Source organism: Sporothrix schenckii (genome assembly GCF_000961545.1).
Source record: "Sporothrix schenckii 1099-18 chromosome Unknown Cont44, whole genome shotgun sequence".
Taxonomy (NCBI): domain Eukaryota; kingdom Fungi; phylum Ascomycota; class Sordariomycetes; order Ophiostomatales; family Ophiostomataceae; genus Sporothrix; species Sporothrix schenckii.
Window position 1 is genome coordinate 117683 of NW_015971145.1, and position 16373 is coordinate 134055.

The 16373-nt window shown below is 53.1% G+C and overlaps 7 protein-coding genes across 7 annotated transcripts; 5 read left to right on the top strand and 2 right to left on the bottom strand.

Moving 5' to 3' along the window:
- Window positions 1-1798: 1798 nt before the first annotated feature.
- Window positions 1799-3049, top strand: SPSK_09340 (aldose 1-epimerase; the record flags this gene model as incomplete). The annotated part of the gene is made up of 1 exon (XM_016735914.1): window positions 1799-3049. One exon carries the CDS (start codon window positions 1799-1801, stop codon window positions 3047-3049), a length of 1251 nt encoding a protein of 416 aa, XP_016586768.1.
- Window positions 3050-3594: 545 nt separating this feature from the next.
- Window positions 3595-4104, top strand: SPSK_09931 (uncharacterized protein; the record flags this gene model as incomplete). Its single annotated transcript, XM_016736498.1, has 1 exon — window positions 3595-4104. The coding sequence occupies one exon, from the start codon at window positions 3595-3597 to the stop codon at window positions 4102-4104; it is 510 nt and encodes a 169-aa protein (XP_016586769.1).
- Window positions 4105-4285: 181 nt separating this feature from the next.
- SPSK_09046 (diphthamide biosynthesis protein 1) lies at window positions 4286-5939 on the bottom strand (the record flags this gene model as incomplete). The annotated part of the gene is made up of 2 exons (XM_016735627.1): window positions 4286-5499; window positions 5579-5939. The coding sequence occupies 2 exons, from the start codon at window positions 5937-5939 to the stop codon at window positions 4286-4288; spliced, it is 1575 nt and encodes a 524-aa protein (XP_016586770.1).
- Window positions 5940-6898: 959 nt separating this feature from the next.
- SPSK_09576 (small subunit ribosomal protein S6e) lies at window positions 6899-7883 on the top strand (the record flags this gene model as incomplete). Its single annotated transcript, XM_016736148.1, has 4 exons — window positions 6899-6934; window positions 6992-7078; window positions 7189-7719; window positions 7791-7883. The coding sequence occupies 4 exons, from the start codon at window positions 6899-6901 to the stop codon at window positions 7881-7883; spliced, it is 747 nt and encodes a 248-aa protein (XP_016586771.1).
- Window positions 7884-8810: 927 nt separating this feature from the next.
- Window positions 8811-10482, bottom strand: SPSK_09028 (ribose-phosphate pyrophosphokinase; the record flags this gene model as incomplete). The annotated part of the gene is made up of 10 exons (XM_016735609.1): window positions 8811-9005; window positions 9082-9099; window positions 9167-9217; window positions 9264-9335; window positions 9422-9859; window positions 9929-10002; window positions 10069-10105; window positions 10176-10201; window positions 10282-10310; window positions 10406-10482. The coding sequence occupies 10 exons, from the start codon at window positions 10480-10482 to the stop codon at window positions 8811-8813; spliced, it is 1017 nt and encodes a 338-aa protein (XP_016586772.1).
- Window positions 10483-11404: 922 nt separating this feature from the next.
- SPSK_10055 (uncharacterized protein) lies at window positions 11405-11758 on the top strand (the record flags this gene model as incomplete). The annotated part of the gene is made up of 2 exons (XM_016736615.1): window positions 11405-11586; window positions 11653-11758. 2 exons carry the CDS (start codon window positions 11405-11407, stop codon window positions 11756-11758), a joined length of 288 nt encoding a protein of 95 aa, XP_016586773.1.
- Window positions 11759-13214: 1456 nt separating this feature from the next.
- Window positions 13215-15798, top strand: SPSK_10853 (microtubule-binding protein; the record flags this gene model as incomplete). The annotated part of the gene is made up of 4 exons (XM_016737112.1): window positions 13215-13568; window positions 13661-15358; window positions 15422-15704; window positions 15782-15798. The coding sequence occupies 4 exons, from the start codon at window positions 13215-13217 to the stop codon at window positions 15796-15798; spliced, it is 2352 nt and encodes a 783-aa protein (XP_016586774.1).
- Window positions 15799-16373: the final 575 nt, after the last annotated feature.

Genomic DNA, 16373 nt, shown 5'->3' on the forward strand with positions numbered 1-16373 from the left:
TTCAGGCTTCCACTTGGACCGCGGAGCATCGGGAGACATAAAGGACCAGGGTATTGTTACATGATCAGCACTGACAATTGAGGAGACAGCCACCGAAACCAGGGTAGAAGAGTCGTCAGGCAGAACCAGAAGAAAGACGAAAACGCGGAGAACGCGGAGAACGCGGAGAACGGCCGATCTTTGACGAATCGATCGCCGCAGTCCGCCCGGAGGCGCGAGACGCTACCTAGAAGAAGTGTAGTGCTGGAACTGCGGGCCTTGGAAGTGAGCGCAAGTGCTTACGAAGAACGGTGACGAAAGGAAGAAAAGGAACAAAAGAAAAGATATCAACAAGGGTCGTATTCCGTACACGGCACCAATGCCATAGTCGCTCGACAGTCAGAAAAGTAACCTTCCCCTCAATGGGAAGGAACCTAGAAACCTGGTAATTCCTCCGCGTGGGAAAAATAGCTCTGCTCTTCTGGTTGCTCTCGAGTCCAGAGAGCGTTCGTGGGCCTTACAATCTATGCATACTGGGTAACGCCACGCGCTGGAAGCCGGCGCTAGCAGGGGTTTGTGCATGTTGTTTGCAGGCGCGTATATAGCCTGTTATGGAGTACCACATACCTGGCCTGAACATCGCCCGTACGACCGCCCGGAAGCTTGTTCGCGGACTTTACCCTCTTTCCCCTCACACAAAATACACCACAACGTGGTCAGCAACATCACCCTCGGTTCCCCAGTCCAACGACATGCGATCGACAAAAAAGGCAGCCGCTAGCATCGCCAGCAAGCTACATGTACAATGTAATTACTCCGTACGTCACAGTTCTTCGACGTAGTGTCATCCAGGTCCTGAACCGCCCATGGGACTTTGTCCAAGATCCCTTTGACACCCTGCCCCCCTCCCCCAGCCTCCTGGTCCAGCTTCTCCATTTGGGCGTTTCTTTTGGCCCCATGATAATTTGATTCGTCATGTTCCCGCTGTCTCCGGGACAAGCTCAACAGTCATTTTGGCTTAATTGCAACCCTCGAAAAGAGGGGAACGGAGAAATATGAGAAATAAAGAGGGCTTTCTCGAGTGAGAACAGCTCGGATTTTGGCAATTCCCAGCTTTTGCCGGCTGCACTTGCCTCCTGCCTTGTCCTACCCTGGGCCGAGGAGAAAGAGGGGTGCCATTGTTGACGGGGACATGCAAAAGGGAAGGATCGAGGTCTTTGGAGCTTCCCTTTTCTGAAAGTAGTTTTCGGGTCAACAATGGCCGGGAGCGAGCTTTACCAACACCACCGCCACTAGTTGACTGGAGGTAGAGTGACAAAATCAAGGCAAACAAGACAAAGATAGAGCAGGGGGTAGGGGGTAATGGATACGGTCATTGTCATGGCCACCGTCCGGGAACTTTGGGGAGGGAGGAGCGGAGGTGCATGCGGGAGACGATGTGGGACGGCAGGAGCTTCATATCGAGGCAGGAACGCTGTGGGCAGAAATGAAAGAGCGAGGGTGATGGATCGTCATGCCCTGCGTTCATCTATAATAGACACCGTGTGCCGCCTCGTCGCCCGTCAGCAACTGATCACCGGTCCCCATCTCTACTCCTGCGACCACCGGACACTCCCAACTGTACCTGTTGGTGTGTAAGTACCAAGGGACGTATATTATTTGTTGCGACAACGCAGCTTGCGCTTCACATCCTTAATTATTTTCAGCTTCAGCGCTGTTGGAGTCTTCTGGATTGGATATTGCTTCCCTTCGTTCGCATTGTCACCGTTCGTTTCTTTACCCCTTCAGTCTTTATCTGTGTCCGTTTTCGGCCGTCACAATGCTGGCCAAGTCTCTTTTCTCATCCTCCCTGGCTGCTGTGGCGCTGCTGTCGCCGTCAGTCTCGGCCCAGGACAGTTCCAACTCAACTGGCCCCGACGCCGATGGCAAGTACTGGCTCTACGGCAACGGCATCACGGCCTCGTTCATACCGTACGGCGCTTCGATTTCCAACCTGTTCATCCATGACCAGTACGGAATCGTCCGCGACCTGGTGGGCGGCTTTGACAACGCATCCTATTACGGCATTGACCGCCAACACCCGCACTTTGGCGGTGTCCCGGGCCGGTACGCCAACCGCATCAAGAATAGCACTTTTGAAATTGACGGCACTACGTACAACATCCTGCCCAATGAGAATCCGGCGCCGGGCCACCCCGACGGTGTCGACACGCTGCACGGCGGCCCTGACGGCTGGGACTGGCGCAACTTCACGGTTGTGTCGCACACGACCAACAGCATCGTCTTCAAGATTGTGGACGCGGACGGCGACCAGGGCTTCCCTGGCGAGGTCGTTTCGTACATCACGTACACGCTCGGTGACCACACGTGGAACTTCAATATGCTGGCCTTTGCTACCACCAAGAAGACGCCCATCATGCTGAGCAGCCACACGTACTGGAACCTCGACGGCTTTGCCAACAACGAGACTAACCTCGTGCTGAATCACTCGCTGCACCTGCCGTACAGTGGTCAGCGTGTCGCCGCGGATAACATCCTGATCCCGACGGGCGACATCCTGGCCAACCAACCCGGCTCCCTCAACGACTTCTGGACGGCCCCCAAGCAGATCGGTGCTAACTTCTCCAACCCGGACCTGCTCGGCAACTGCGGCTACAACTGCACCGGCTACGATACCTGCTACCTCGTCAACCGCGACAATGACGGCCAGCATGGCTGGCGCGACGAGGACAACTACGTCGCGCGCTTGCACTCGCCCTGGTCTGGCATCCAGCTCGACATCTACTCGGACCAGGAAGCCTTCCAGGTCTATTCGTGCGGCGGCCAGAACGGATCGATGGCGCTCAAGAAGACCCAGGGTCTTTTTGGCAACAACGGCTCCGCCCCCAAGTTCCCGCGCACCATTCCTCAGTACGGCTGCCTTGTCTTGGAGGTCGAGGACTGGATCGACGCCATCAACCAGCCCGAGTGGGGTCGCCAGAGCAAGCAGATCTTTGCGCCGGGCGATGCGCCGTATGAGCTGCAGGCAACGTACAAGTTCAGCATCAACACCACGACGACGACAGCATAAGCTTGGTGAGGTGTGGATTGCAAACACACACATGCATACAGACAAAATAAGAAGTGCAATGGGTATAAGTTCCCAATAATTTGGACATTGCAGAATATTGATTTGGAGATATATATATTCTTGGAATACTTTTCGATGCGGTCGCTGGATTGTTAATACACTATCTTCGTAGGAAGACGCTGGGAGATGTTCTTCATTTAGCCCAGTTTAAAATATATACTTTTCACAAAAAAAAAAACACTGCTGTTTGTCGCTACTTTGTAGTTACATAGTAGTTGTTTTTCATGTGCTTTTGGATTCGTCCCGGCTTACAATTGTAGGTGGCAGTCTTGGCGCTTGGCGATTTTGCCTAGTGAACTGGCAATTGCGAATGTGGCGGCACTAATGACACTGCAAAATCCACTGTACGACTACGTCGATCGCGTCTCAACGAACGACGCGTTAATTGGTTTTCGGTTTCTCGACGACACAACATCGGCGATTTCCGTCCTCAACAACTCTCTCTCCTTCCCAGCCGCCGCTGTTCGTACAGCCACGCCGCCGACATGGACAATCAGTCATCCACCGTCACAATTCACCTACGGACTCCGGGTGCCTCTGCAGGTACCGCAGTACCCAACGCCCTGCCTACAGTTTTGCAGACACCAGCTGGCCTTGCCCTCCTGGAGCTCCAGGGTACAATAAACCTGCCGGAAGCACCAAGAGGTGACGAGGATGAGGAGGGTCAAGACGGCCAAGAACACTCTGTGGCTGGACCACAGGCACAAACAGTACCTATTGGCCGCCTCGACTTTCCCGACTACGACCCGGCGGCAGGGGCTGACAGCACAGGTTGGATGCGTCGTGTCCACCTCTACGTTGGTCCGCATCAGCGCCTCACGGGCGAGGTCAAGAAGCTCCCACGACCACTGGCTGTTGTAAGGAGGAAACAGCAGCAAAAGGACTCTGCGGACAGGGCCGCGCTGAGCGAAACCGATCTCGAGGTCGTTGAGGTGGTCTACTACAAGCTGCTCTTTTCACAGCGACCCGAACCCATGACGGCGACGTCGTTTTAGAAGGACAGCGACGACGAGATGGGGGAGGGGCAATCGATGGCCGCGAATTATAGACGAGGCTACGGAATTAGCAAGCAAATGTACGACAGCAAGGTAGCGTAACGGAACACCGTGAATCATGCATTGCACCGGGCTGCGTATGTCATTTCTATTTGCATACCACCTGTACCTCCCATTTCTTTCACGCCGGCTGCGCGGCGCGTGTGCGACCGAGACCGTCTTTCCCGTAAAAGTCCATCGGATACACGCCGCCCACACCGCCGTCAGGCGCCCGCGCCCACGCATCATCCCGTTCGCCTAGTGCCAGAAGCGCTTCGTACGGTGTCAGCAGCGGTCGCGGGAATGCGTAGCCCCAGTCGATGCTCAGCCGTGGGCACGCCACTTGCACCCAGCACTCGACGTCCTGGCTCATACGCGCCAGCTTGTGCGGCATAATCTCGGACAGCAGCAGTGTCACAAACGGAATGCCGCGCTGCCGAAGCCGTGCTTCGATCGCAGCCAGCGTGTGTGGGTTGCCCTGCCGGCCGAGCGAGCCTAGGATCAGTCCCCACGACTGTGCCGTGCGCGCTGTGCGGATGGCCGATCGCCGCAGGTCCTGCATTTCGGTGTGCCCGTACGTCTCACGTGTCAGCTTGCGCGCGTAGGGGTCGTAGCGGTACGCAGGTACTGTAGGATTGTGGATCATGATGCTCTCGAGGTGGAAGCGGCCATCGCCAAGGTAGAGTATGGCCAAGTTGTCGTTGTCGTCGCCGTCCGCACCAGCGGCTGCTGTTTTAGACAGGTTCGGCGACGTGCAGCCCAGAATCTCGCCTCGCGATAGCGGTGCGATCTGTGGCACTATCACGCGGAAGCCGGCCTGTTCGAGTGTTGGCTTCACGCCGTGGATGGTTGCGTTGAACTGAATCGTGCCGACCAGTGCCAGTGTTGTGGGCTTAGACGGGTCCTGGAGCAGATTTCGCTCAAGTGTCGCGAGAAGGTGTGCCGTGTCGATGCGAATGTCCACAAACACGTACAGCGTCTTAATCTGTGTAACGTCCACGGGAATCAGGCAACTGTGCGCGTAGTGCACTAGCAAATCGCAACCCAGCGCGCGGGCCGTGTAGTCATCGATACAGCATGCACCGTATGTCACATCGCCCATGATGAGTGTGTCGATTCCCGGACAGAATTGCTGCAGGATGTCCGAGATGGTCGTTGCAAATAGCAACAGGCCTTCCGGCATCTGCAGAGCCACACGCTTGGCACCTAGTGTGCGAATGCGGTGGATTGTCTTTGGTACCTCAAACGAGTAGTTGGGCGGAAGTAACGCCACAGCCTCAAGCAACGCCGGGTCGTTGGCCAGCTCGGGCGGCACCTGGTTGAGAAGCCGTGGCGGCCTTCGTGCTGGGCGGCTCACTGCATCGTGTTAGTATTTGTACAGAATTTGCACAGCGGAGCCAAATGAGGTACCATGACCGTTCTCGTGTAAACTTACCAACAGCACCGCTGTCCTCCACGTTCAGCCCTGGTGTCTTAGCAGCAGCCTCCGCTGCCGCTCGTCGTCCGATGAACCGTTTCTTGGGCTGCTTCAAGGCCGGCTTGTCCGGGTTCTCGCTAGTTGTCAGTTCTGCCGCTTCAGACCCCGCACGTTTTGTGAAATCTTTCTCGCCGCTTGGTGCATCTGCTTGTTTCTTTGGTGGCAGAGGTGGTGCTGATTGTGTATCTGTTTCGGTCGATTCGATTTCAGTTGCTTCCATCGCCAGCTCAGCAAGAGCCTTCTCCAGTTCTTCCTCTCGGTGCTGCTCCTCAATCTCAGCAGCTAGGCCGATGTCTGTCTGTGCCCTATCATCTTCCATTGTTGAGATGCGATGGCCGTGAATTAAAAATGATTGTGAGATTGTTTACACATGATGTTTGTCGCCTCTGAGAAGACGACGACGTTTTGTTAGCCTTGTGATAATAGGTTGACAGCTGCCGACACCTGCCATCGACGAGAAGGCTGACGTTGCCCGAGACCCATGAACCGAAAAGTTTTAGCACATTATGATAACCCCACCAGCCCACTTGTATCTGGCGCGAGTCAGGACCCGGTTTTTATTGCCCTACTCAAATTTTGGTCACATGATATTCCTATGATACTGGTGCACGGACCATGTGAACTGGTTGACAAGCCCTATTATTAGGTAAGCCCACCAGGGAGCACAACATTGTCAGCTTGAGTGGCCTAGCCCCGGCGCGCATAGATTCTCCGGGCTAAACTTTTTTCTGCCTGCACGCAAAATTAGTAGCGAAAAAAATAACACATTCCACACCAATTCTCCCCTTCCGCGAGGTTTTGCACCAATCCGCCCAACTCCATTCCGACAACCAAAAAAACAGAATTCACCGACGTTTCTGTTCCTCGCGATCTTTCTTTCTCTTTACTTCTCAACCAAAAGGGAATCCATAGAAACGACCGCCCAGCATGAAGGTTCGTTTTATCTTCACTTGCTTCCGTCTCGACGACACCTACAAAGCAGCAAAGCAAAGTCAGAAGCAGCAGTAGCAACGGCAACACGAGAGCAAGGCGGGTGGAAGGAATATTTTTGCACTGTGTCCTCGTCCCGGTTACGAATGGATGAATTGTCCTCATGAACTCGTCTGGGAGAAATCACGAAGATCGATGACAAGGCGACGACAAACCGACGACAAGCCACGGATTCATTTGACCTGGAAATTGAAACGGGAACCAGACGGAGCCTACGGCAAAGATGGACGGACACACAAAAAGACAAAAAAAGGACACAGGGCAAAATATTCTTTCGACCAGACGACAATGTTGCTGTTATGCTACTGTTCTTTTGATGTCGGGGTGATGTCGTCAATATTTTTGTCAGTTGCATTGGACTAACTTATCTTCGTTTTGTAGTTGAACGTTAGCAACCCGGCGACCGGTGCGCAGAAGCTGATCGACGTTGAAGATGAGCGCAAGCTCGCTGTTTTCATGGAGCGTCGGGTTCGTACCATTCCTCCCTGCACCTAAATCGACGATTTTTTTCGGCCGACTTCGAGAAAGAACATTGTGGGATACAATATAGGAACGGAAAACTGACGTCTCGCGTACAGATGGGTGCCGAGGTCCCCGCCGACTCTCTAGGTGACGAGTGGAAGGGCTACATTGTCCGCATCACCGGTGGCAACGACAAGCAGGGTTTCCCCATGAAGCAGGGTGTCCTGCAGCCCACCCGTGTCCGCCTCCTGTTGTCTGACGGCCACTCCTGCTACCGTCCCCGCCGGTCCGGTGAGCGCAAGCGCAAGTCAGTCCGCGGCTGCATCGTCAGCGCTGACCTGTCCGTCCTGGCTCTGTCTATTGCCAAGCAGGGCGAGGCCGACATCCCCGGCTTGACCGACGTTGTCCACCCCAAGCGCCTGGGCCCCAAGCGTGCTCGCAAGATCCAGAAGTTCTTCGGTCTGTCCAAGGAGGACGATGTCCGGAAATACGTCATTCGCCGTGAGGTCCAGCCCAAGGGCGAGGGCAAGAAGCCCTACACCAAGGCCCCCAAGATCCAGCGCCTGATCACCCCGCAACGCTTGCAGCACAAGCGTCACCTGATTGCCCTGAAGCGCCGCCAGAACGAGAAGGTCAAGGACGAGGCTGTACGTAACCCGTGTCGCACCACATTTCGTTCGTTCTGTTTATGTGTCCACCAGTTGCTAACCTCTACCAGGCTGAGTACGCCCAGATCCTGGCCAAGCGTGTCCACGAGGCCAAGGCACAGAAGGCTGACCTGCGCAAGCGGCGCGCGAGCTCCCACAAGTAAAGCATTTAGACGACAGCATGCGACGCTTCCCGCCTCGGCGGGAGTGAAGTAGAAAGGCAAAAAAAGGGACAAAATTAAACAAAATGAGACGACATTTTGAAACGAAAAAGTGTCTTTTCCACTACTCTAGGGCGTTTTTATTCCTCCTTTTTAATGTTGTTATGTGCATTTATTTTGTGTCACTCGGTCGGGAGCGAGAGCCTCGGGGGAAAGAGGGCCACGGCAATGGATTCTTTTTTTGTGTTTTTCAAGGAAACTTGCAAAGAGCTCTTCGTGACGAGGAAGGCAAAATGAAGGATGGGAATGGGGCCGCCTGTGGATGAAGGCCTCGTGGTGGACAAAACTCAAAAGCTCCCTCGCGGCTCGCAGTGGTATTTTGTTTTTGTTTGCGGCCGCGGGGAGGAAAAGACTGCATATATGTGTGCGCACGAGCCATATCCTGCGTGTCGTATATTGGTATAAGCTGTGATCTGTGTTTTCTATCATGCGGACGCAGTCAAAATTTATTATGGACAACAAAAAAAAATCAAAAGGTTATTTCAAAAATTATTTTTCGTCATCTTGATGCCAGGAAATGTTAATATTATCTTGAAGTCACTAGTTGGCGGAAGAACAATTTCACGGACATTGTGTACTCCGAGGTCTTTTACAATGACAATCTACATTCGGATGTACTTTGGTCACACAATACCGACTGTTGATCGAAATCTTTTTTTGTCCCTCGATAACCACAATGATTCTAGAAAACCAATTCTACTTTGGTGCGGTGTCCGCATTCGCATTCAATAGCGATCTGTTGTAATATACTCCTGTGATATGTAAAGCACGACAACAAAATTGAAAAACAAAAAGACAATAATGCAATGATATAAATGACAAACGGCCACCCTCAACCTTAACCAATGTTTCATCTTTAATAAACATGCTTTACACAGGCACATTTCTGAAGAGATAACTGACACTCTCGCCGTTATGTGTCCTGCGAATGGACTCGGCGATGGTGCTGCTGACGTCGATGACCTTGATCTTTGGGCAGCGTTCCTGCTTGTCGCCCAGGGGAACGGTGTTGGTGACAACAACCTGGGACAGACAACTCTTGTTGATGGTATCCACAGCACCACCCTATTGGAAAGTTAGTATACATATAAAGCACGTTTCTTTACTTCATAGGCGGTCAGCGCTTTGATTTCAAACTTACGCTCAGAATGCCGTGTGTCTAAATTACAGTTAGTGTCGACCCAAATAAGCCTAAAGGCAATAGGAGATGGAAAATTTAAACGTACCACGATGGCAATCACCTCGCGTGCGCCGTGCTCCTTCAGTGTGGCAGCGGCCTATCTTTGTGTTAGTATGGGCTATGCCTCTAAGTTGTTTATATACTAGCCATGAGACATGTAAGTCATATCGTGTAGTTAGCTTCACCTTTGCGAGAGTACCGCATGTGTCGGCCATCTGAAACGTATATGTTAGTAGCTATCAAAAAGCAAATTCAAACCTGGAAACACTTCCACGTCTCTAGGGGCCAATAAAAAACCTACATCGTCGACCAAAATAGCAATCTTGTCCTGGACATCGCCAACAAGGACCATGCGGCCAACGACGTTGGGCCGCGGCCGCTCCTTGTGGATCAAGGCAAAAGCCATTTCCAAGCCGTCGGCAATAGACGTAGCGCGCTTCGCACCGCCAGCATCGGGGCTGACAATGACGGTCTCGTCGCGCTGCAGCTTGGGGTTTTCCCGGATGAAGCGCAGGACGCTGGGCTCGGCGTATAAGTTGTCGACAGGGACGCTGAAGAATCCCTGAATCTGTGAGGCGTGCAGGTCCATAGTAATGACGTGGCTGCAGCCGGCGGTCTCGAGCATGTTGGCGATTAGCTTGGCGGAGATGGGAGCGCGGCTCTTGTCCTTCTTGTCCTGGCGGGCATAAGGGAAGTTGGGGACGACGGCCGTGATGCGACGGGCGGAGGCCGTGCGGCACTGAGAATGTTAGACGTGCGGTGATTGGTAGGCCAAAGGGAAAATAGGCTGTCCACTACGAGAACGTACAGCGTGGATCATGATGAGAAGCTCCATCAGGCCGTCGTTGATGTCGCCCGGAGCGGTTGATTGCAGAATGAAGACTTTTGGGGCAATATGTCAGTAAACAAGTACCCTGTAAAAGTCAGACAATAGTAAAAGGGGCTCACCATCCTCGTCTCTGACAGACTCGCCAATAGTAACACTCTTGTGAAATTTGTTAGATACTGCTCGCGTCTCATCTCATTCGGTTTCAAAAGTACCGCAGAGAGCTTACAGTCTCCTGGTTCGAGTAGTTCAAGCCTGTGTTGAGGAACAGAGTTAGCAATACGTAGCAAACATATGTTTTCCAATTTGTGGTAAGAGGAATGCTTCCGACATACTCAGCGTTTTTGCGGGTTCGATGCCGAGGCTATGAGGTGCATTTATGTTAGCTGAGGCACAGAGGAGGCCATGAAAGACCAGAGGAGGCAATTGCAGCATCGAAACACTCGGGAGTTTCATTACCGGTCTGCCACCAACCGCGTAAGCATGGGGTGGCTGTTGCCCGAAAGCAGCTTGATTTCGTTGGCGGTGTCACCCATTGTGAATGCTATAAGAAGGATGAGACGAAGTACGCAAGATGAAGAGAAAGCGAGGCCTTCTAGCACGACTTGGAGCTGTGCTTGCCCGTGGTCTCTCTTGGTGACGATATGTAGACTCGTGTCGAAAAAAAGATCATCAAATATGTGGATGCCGAAGCCGAGTAGAAGAAGCGAGGTTCCTGCGGATGACGGTAAAACGCCGAAACGCAAAATTTCTATGATGGAAAAAGAGGCTGCATGAGGTATGACAGTCTTTTGCGCCGTAACGCGCCTGCCGGCGGGACGAATTGCATGTGGTTATGTGGGGTGAAAAGATTTCTATAGGACTAGCGCCGCACATGATAAAGCACGTGACGTGAATTTTCAGACGATACCTTTGTATTTCCGTGCCGCAACACATAAGACAAGGGTTCGTTGCTTTTCTATTATATAAGGAAACAGCTTTAACGAACATCGATGTCAGAAGATAACAAAAAAATATCTACTTTAAATGGTGGTGTGCGCACACGGCATCCTCAGCAGTTTCTGCTGAGCAGACGGAGATCGGAGAAAACGTTGTTCTGATTGGCTAACGGCGTTTGGGTTGTAGAAAATATGTGGACCCGCCGCCTTGCCTTAGAGAAATGTGGAGGAGCCAATTCTCAGTCATCTGCCACCTCTGGAATTCTGGAATAAAGTGGAAAGTGCCTGCCTCGCCTTTCGTCATCGGCACCAACGCTTCCTAAACTCTATTAAATAATCTACCGTCGCCAACACTACCCATCGAACACCTCCTTTCGGTAACCACCTTATCATCGTTTATTGAATCCCACCAACTTCCTATTGTACCGCAAACGTCCTCGACATCAACCGGCCTCCGCTTTTTCGCCGAAACAAAGTTCCTCTGCGACTCGTCCCGTCAACCTCTTCGTCAATCATCGAAATGAAGCCGTCAACGTTCTTCGCCGGCATCCTGTCGCTCGCTGTGGGCGCTTCAGCCGTCGAGCTGAAGAAGCAAGTGGTTGTCACCTACGAGAGCAATACGCCCGACTGGGTCATCTCCGAAGCCAAGGAGGCAATCATCAACGCCGGCGGCATCATCACACACGAGTACAACCTGATCAAGTAGGTCCATACCCTCCACGTTATCGGTTTCCCGGCTACATTGTTCATCGCTAACCAACGAAATAGGGGCTTTGCTGCGACGGCGGGCGAAAAGGTCCTCGCGTCTGTCCAGACGATGGGCAGCAAATACCAGGCTCTGGTCGAAGAGGACAAGGTCGTGTCTGTGGAGTAAGCCATGTATATAACGACGCCGATACGGCAACAACGAATACAATAGGAAGACCGATGGATGCGATACGACACACGAAATAGCTGTTGACATTCAACAGCTGCGATTTTGATGGACAACGGGTCGTTGGGTTTTACTTTTTTCTCTATTGGATGCGACACTGATATCACTCTGCGTTGTTTCGCTTTCTTGGGATCGGGCGGCGTTAGGCTGGAAACATTTGCAAAGTCCAAAAAATAACAAAAAATAAAAAAACTACAAGTCATTTGTTTACTGTTTACTGTTTTTGATGCGACTTGGGGTTTCGTGACGTGACAATTTGTCAGTTAGCAGCCTTGAACAAGTCATATTAGCCGGTGGCTTTCTCCTCAAGGTCGCCACATCCGTGTCGTTTCTCCGCGATGCATTCCATACGTTGTAGCCGAACAAGCAATTGCCAGGTCAGCTCATACCTTCATCTAGTATGGAACATGGCGGCCTTTGCGACGGACTGCAGCCCAGGGCGAGATGTATGTTACATGTATTCGCCACTGAGAAGGATGTCAGAATGCATCGTCAGAGCAATACTCCGTACAAGTGGTTCGTGGAAGGCTCTTCTCGTAGAATAAGAATAGGTGGCTGTAGTGCCTTTTGTCTCTGCTTCTCAATTTGGTGACGCTCACGATTAATCTAATACCAGTCAGCGGAATGTGTGGCATGCGGCTTCCTGCTGCGTTCGCGGCTCCTGGCACCTGATACGGGACCGGCGGGGCTGTATTTATGCAGAGGCCCGTCATGGGGGCTGATTGGGCTTGGACTGTATTCACTGGCTTCTGTAATATTCCGTAATTCCCATCCACACCTCCAATTCCAGCCGACGTCCCGCAGATGAATTCGGTTTGCGACGATCCCAGGGGTCTGGGTTGTCACTTCCCTGCGCGTTGTGGTGGAAAGGTACGCGCCTGCCATTTTGGAGCTGTCGCTAGCGTGTGTCATTTCGCATAGCGGAGCAAGTCTGAAGCTTCGTTTCTCTTTCGTTTCGCTCCCTTCCTTTTTTCCCTTCTTCATTCTCGACTTCGTTTCCGGTTCACTGTCTTCTCCCTACTGGCAAGGGGCACGCACCCTTCTAAGCGCACAGAGACTCGCCGCTGACGTGTAGCAGCCGCAGCTCGCAAACGACTCAAGATCAGCGTCTCTGCCTGTTTTGGCTGTCTCGCCATTGCATCGTGCATTTCATCCCAGCTCGATCTATTCACAGTCACCCTTTTTCCTCGCTTCGGTGTCGCCCATTTCGATATTGCAAATGGACTACGCCGGTCTCTAAAAGTCGATGTCCGGTTTTGTTTGCGTGCCGCTTTCATTACACCCTTCTTGCAGCATCAACAATCAGAATCATTCGGCGTCCTCCTGACTCGCTTCCCTGATAGCCTCCCGTGGCTAACCGGTTCTGATTCATCCTCCCTCGGGTCTTCCTCTCACCATGCCTCAACAACAACAGCATCAGTCCATCAGCCGAGCGGGCCAAGCGGCGCTTCTAACATGGGTCAACACATTCTCCCTGGACCGCAGGGTCGATCGCCTCGAGGACCTCGCCGATGCCCATGTCTTTGCCCAGATGCTACACGATCTCGACCCGGAATACGACCCCAATGAGCTCGAACAGCACGCCGGCTCGTCCGCTTGGCTGACAAACAAGCGTAACATCCAGTCTGTCTTCAAGGCGCTGACCAAGTACATCATCCACAAGGACGGCAGCGGCGCCATTGATTTCCTGCCGCGGACTATCGATGTGCGCGCCGTGTCGGACAACCTAAATGCCGAGGGCATTGCACAGGTGTGTTGCAGGTCATCTTCTAGGGCTGCAGTCCTAGGGCTGCAGATGTTTCCAAAATTTTCTGGTGTGCCTTTGATACTGACCTCGTCTAGCTTGTTGCCATCTTCACGGCTGCTGCCATGCTGGGCGAACACAACACCAGGTACATTCCCGTCATGCGCAAGAACCTCAGTACGAGTGAGCAGGCCGAAATCATGACCATCTTGCAGCGCAAGGATGAAGAGCGCCAACGACTCGCCGAAAGCGGTGTCGACGCGTCGGTGGACGAAGCCACAGCTGGGCTAGACCCGGGATTGGTAGCCGAGGCCCAGCTGGCGACGCTCGCGTCCGACTACGACCGTGTCAGCAAAAAGCTGGCCGACACCAACACGCGCCTCGAACACCTTCAGATTTCGTACGAAGTCATTAAAGAAGACTTGGAACGGAAAGAGAAGGAGCTGGACCTCGAGCGCCAGAAGCACGGCACCAGCGAATCACAGCTCATCCGGGACCTGCAAGAAAAGCTGCGCGAGCAGGATGACCTCATCAGTAACCAAGAAGGACAAGCCGAGGACGACCGCCAGACCAAGCAGCGACTGGCCCAAGAAAACAGCCAGCTCTCGCGCAAGGCTGTGCTCGTCGAGCAGCTGCAGGACCAGGTGCAGGAGCTCAAACACGCCAACGATGACCTGAGTAAGAAGGCCAACACCATCGACCGGTACAAGCAGAAGCTTGAGGCCCAGCGCGGTCTTGAGATGCGCCTGGAGGAGGCCCTGTACGAAGTCGGGCAGAACAAGGAGGCGCTCAAAGAGTTTGACGCCCTGCAAAAACGCGTCAACCAACAGCAGGCGACCATCGAGCGCTTCCGGGAGATGGTGTCGGGTCTGGAACAGCAGATCGAGGACAACCGCATCCAGAAGGCTGCGTTGGAAGCCGACATCTACGCGGTGCATGCGCAACTCGAGAGCCTGAAAGACCAAAACCAGATGAGCGAAGTGCGCATCGCCGAGCTTGAACAGCAGCTCCTGCAAGGAACCGGTAGCACCCTCCCGGCCAGCCCTGGTGGTTCCAAGGCGACATTTAATCTCGAGGAAGAGCTGCAGCACACAGACGACCCTGCGTCTGCTTACACTTTGGAGATTGCACGGCTGCGTGCTGAGAACAACCTCCTACGGAGCAATGTTAACGTGGGCTCCGAGAACGACCGCCTACGGGCCGACCTGGAAATCTCAAAAACAAAGGAGGAGCTCGCCCGGAAAAAGTACAACGATATTTTCGAAAAGCACACGCTCCTAGAGGCGCAAATGCAGGCTCTAGCGAGCGGTGCGACAGGAGAGGGTAGCCCGCTTTGGATCGAGGCGCAGAAGAAGCTCAAGGACACGACCTCGGAGTTGGACCGGCACAAGGTGGTTTCGCGAGAGCTGGAGAACCAGGTGGCAGACAAGCACCGGGAGATGCTGCGCCTCCGTGCCGACTTGGGCGCTGTCGGGAAGGGATCGATAGATGCCCTGGAGGAGCTCAAGTCGACCGATGCTTTAATCTCGGAGTCTCTCAAGAAGGAGCTGGAGTCGCTGCGCACAGACTTCCGATCGCTGCAGGTGGACAATGAGCAACAACAGAAACATCTTATCGAAGCGCTCGTTTCTAAGGAGGAACTGCGCAAGACAATGGGCGCAACCTCCGACGAGAAGGCACTGCCATCGCTAACGCAAGCCACGGCAGTACCACCTGCTGCAGATGTCGAGGAGCAAGTCCGCAAGACAACTGAGATGAACGAGAAGCTGCGGACCGCCATGAAGCAGCTGAAGAAGGTAGGATTTCTCTGGCGACAAGCTATCAACGTCATATATGAACCACAACTAACTATTCGCCAGCAATACGACATTGCGGACCACGACCGCACTGAGCTGCAAAAGAAGCTCAAGGCAGCCGAAACCGCCAGCCCGAGCAGTGGCAGCGTCGGTGCCATGGCCGCCGCCCATGCAGCTCAGCGTGCTGCAGATGAAAAGACCATTAAGAACCTGCAGCGTGAAAACGCCATGATCACGACGGCGTGGTACGATCTGACGAGCCGCTTGCAGAGCAACCACGTCGTACTGCAGCGGCGGCAGGATGCGCCCAAAAGCTGGCTCAACAAGCAGCGGCAGCTGGTGAATGGTATGTTTTCAATTTGGAACTGCAGGCTTTTGTTGTAGGAACTCCTGTTAACTTGTTCTCGTTTTCTCTCAACACAGCTACGCCACGAAAGTAGGAACCTCAAGACGGCCAGACACCACAGGCGCGGCGAATAGCCTTGGAACGGTAGGATCTGCCACCATTGTTGCCGCTGCCACCGTCGTCACCTTCGTCATCTGCGCCTCTCGAGGCTTGGTTGCCCAAACTATCATCGACATGGTACTGGGCTATGACCAACTTATCATCTCTTTGGCCTCAGACCAGCTGCTTTTGGCCGAATTCAAGAGAGTCGTTTCACGCCCTGACTGTGCTTCTAGTGATTGCTGTTGCGCAGCAGCTATACTAGGTGACTCTGAACGCGAGCATAAAGCTTTTTTTACGACCGTTTAGAAAATGGGTGGCCTTGACCGCGTTTATATTATGGAGCACTACAGGAGCGCTGATTTTGCTTCGGACTTTTTGGTTGGGAGAGGGGGGGATCCCTGCTTTGCATAGCTACCTCGTTTCTTTTGTGTCTTACTTTTTTCTCTTCTTATTCTCCAGCATTTGTTGCTTTTTCTTTGCCTGCGTTTTAAAGAAAATATACCCCTTTCCTTTTTATATATATTTTTTATCTCCTGTCCAATTACGCGAGTTTATTTCAACCCTTCT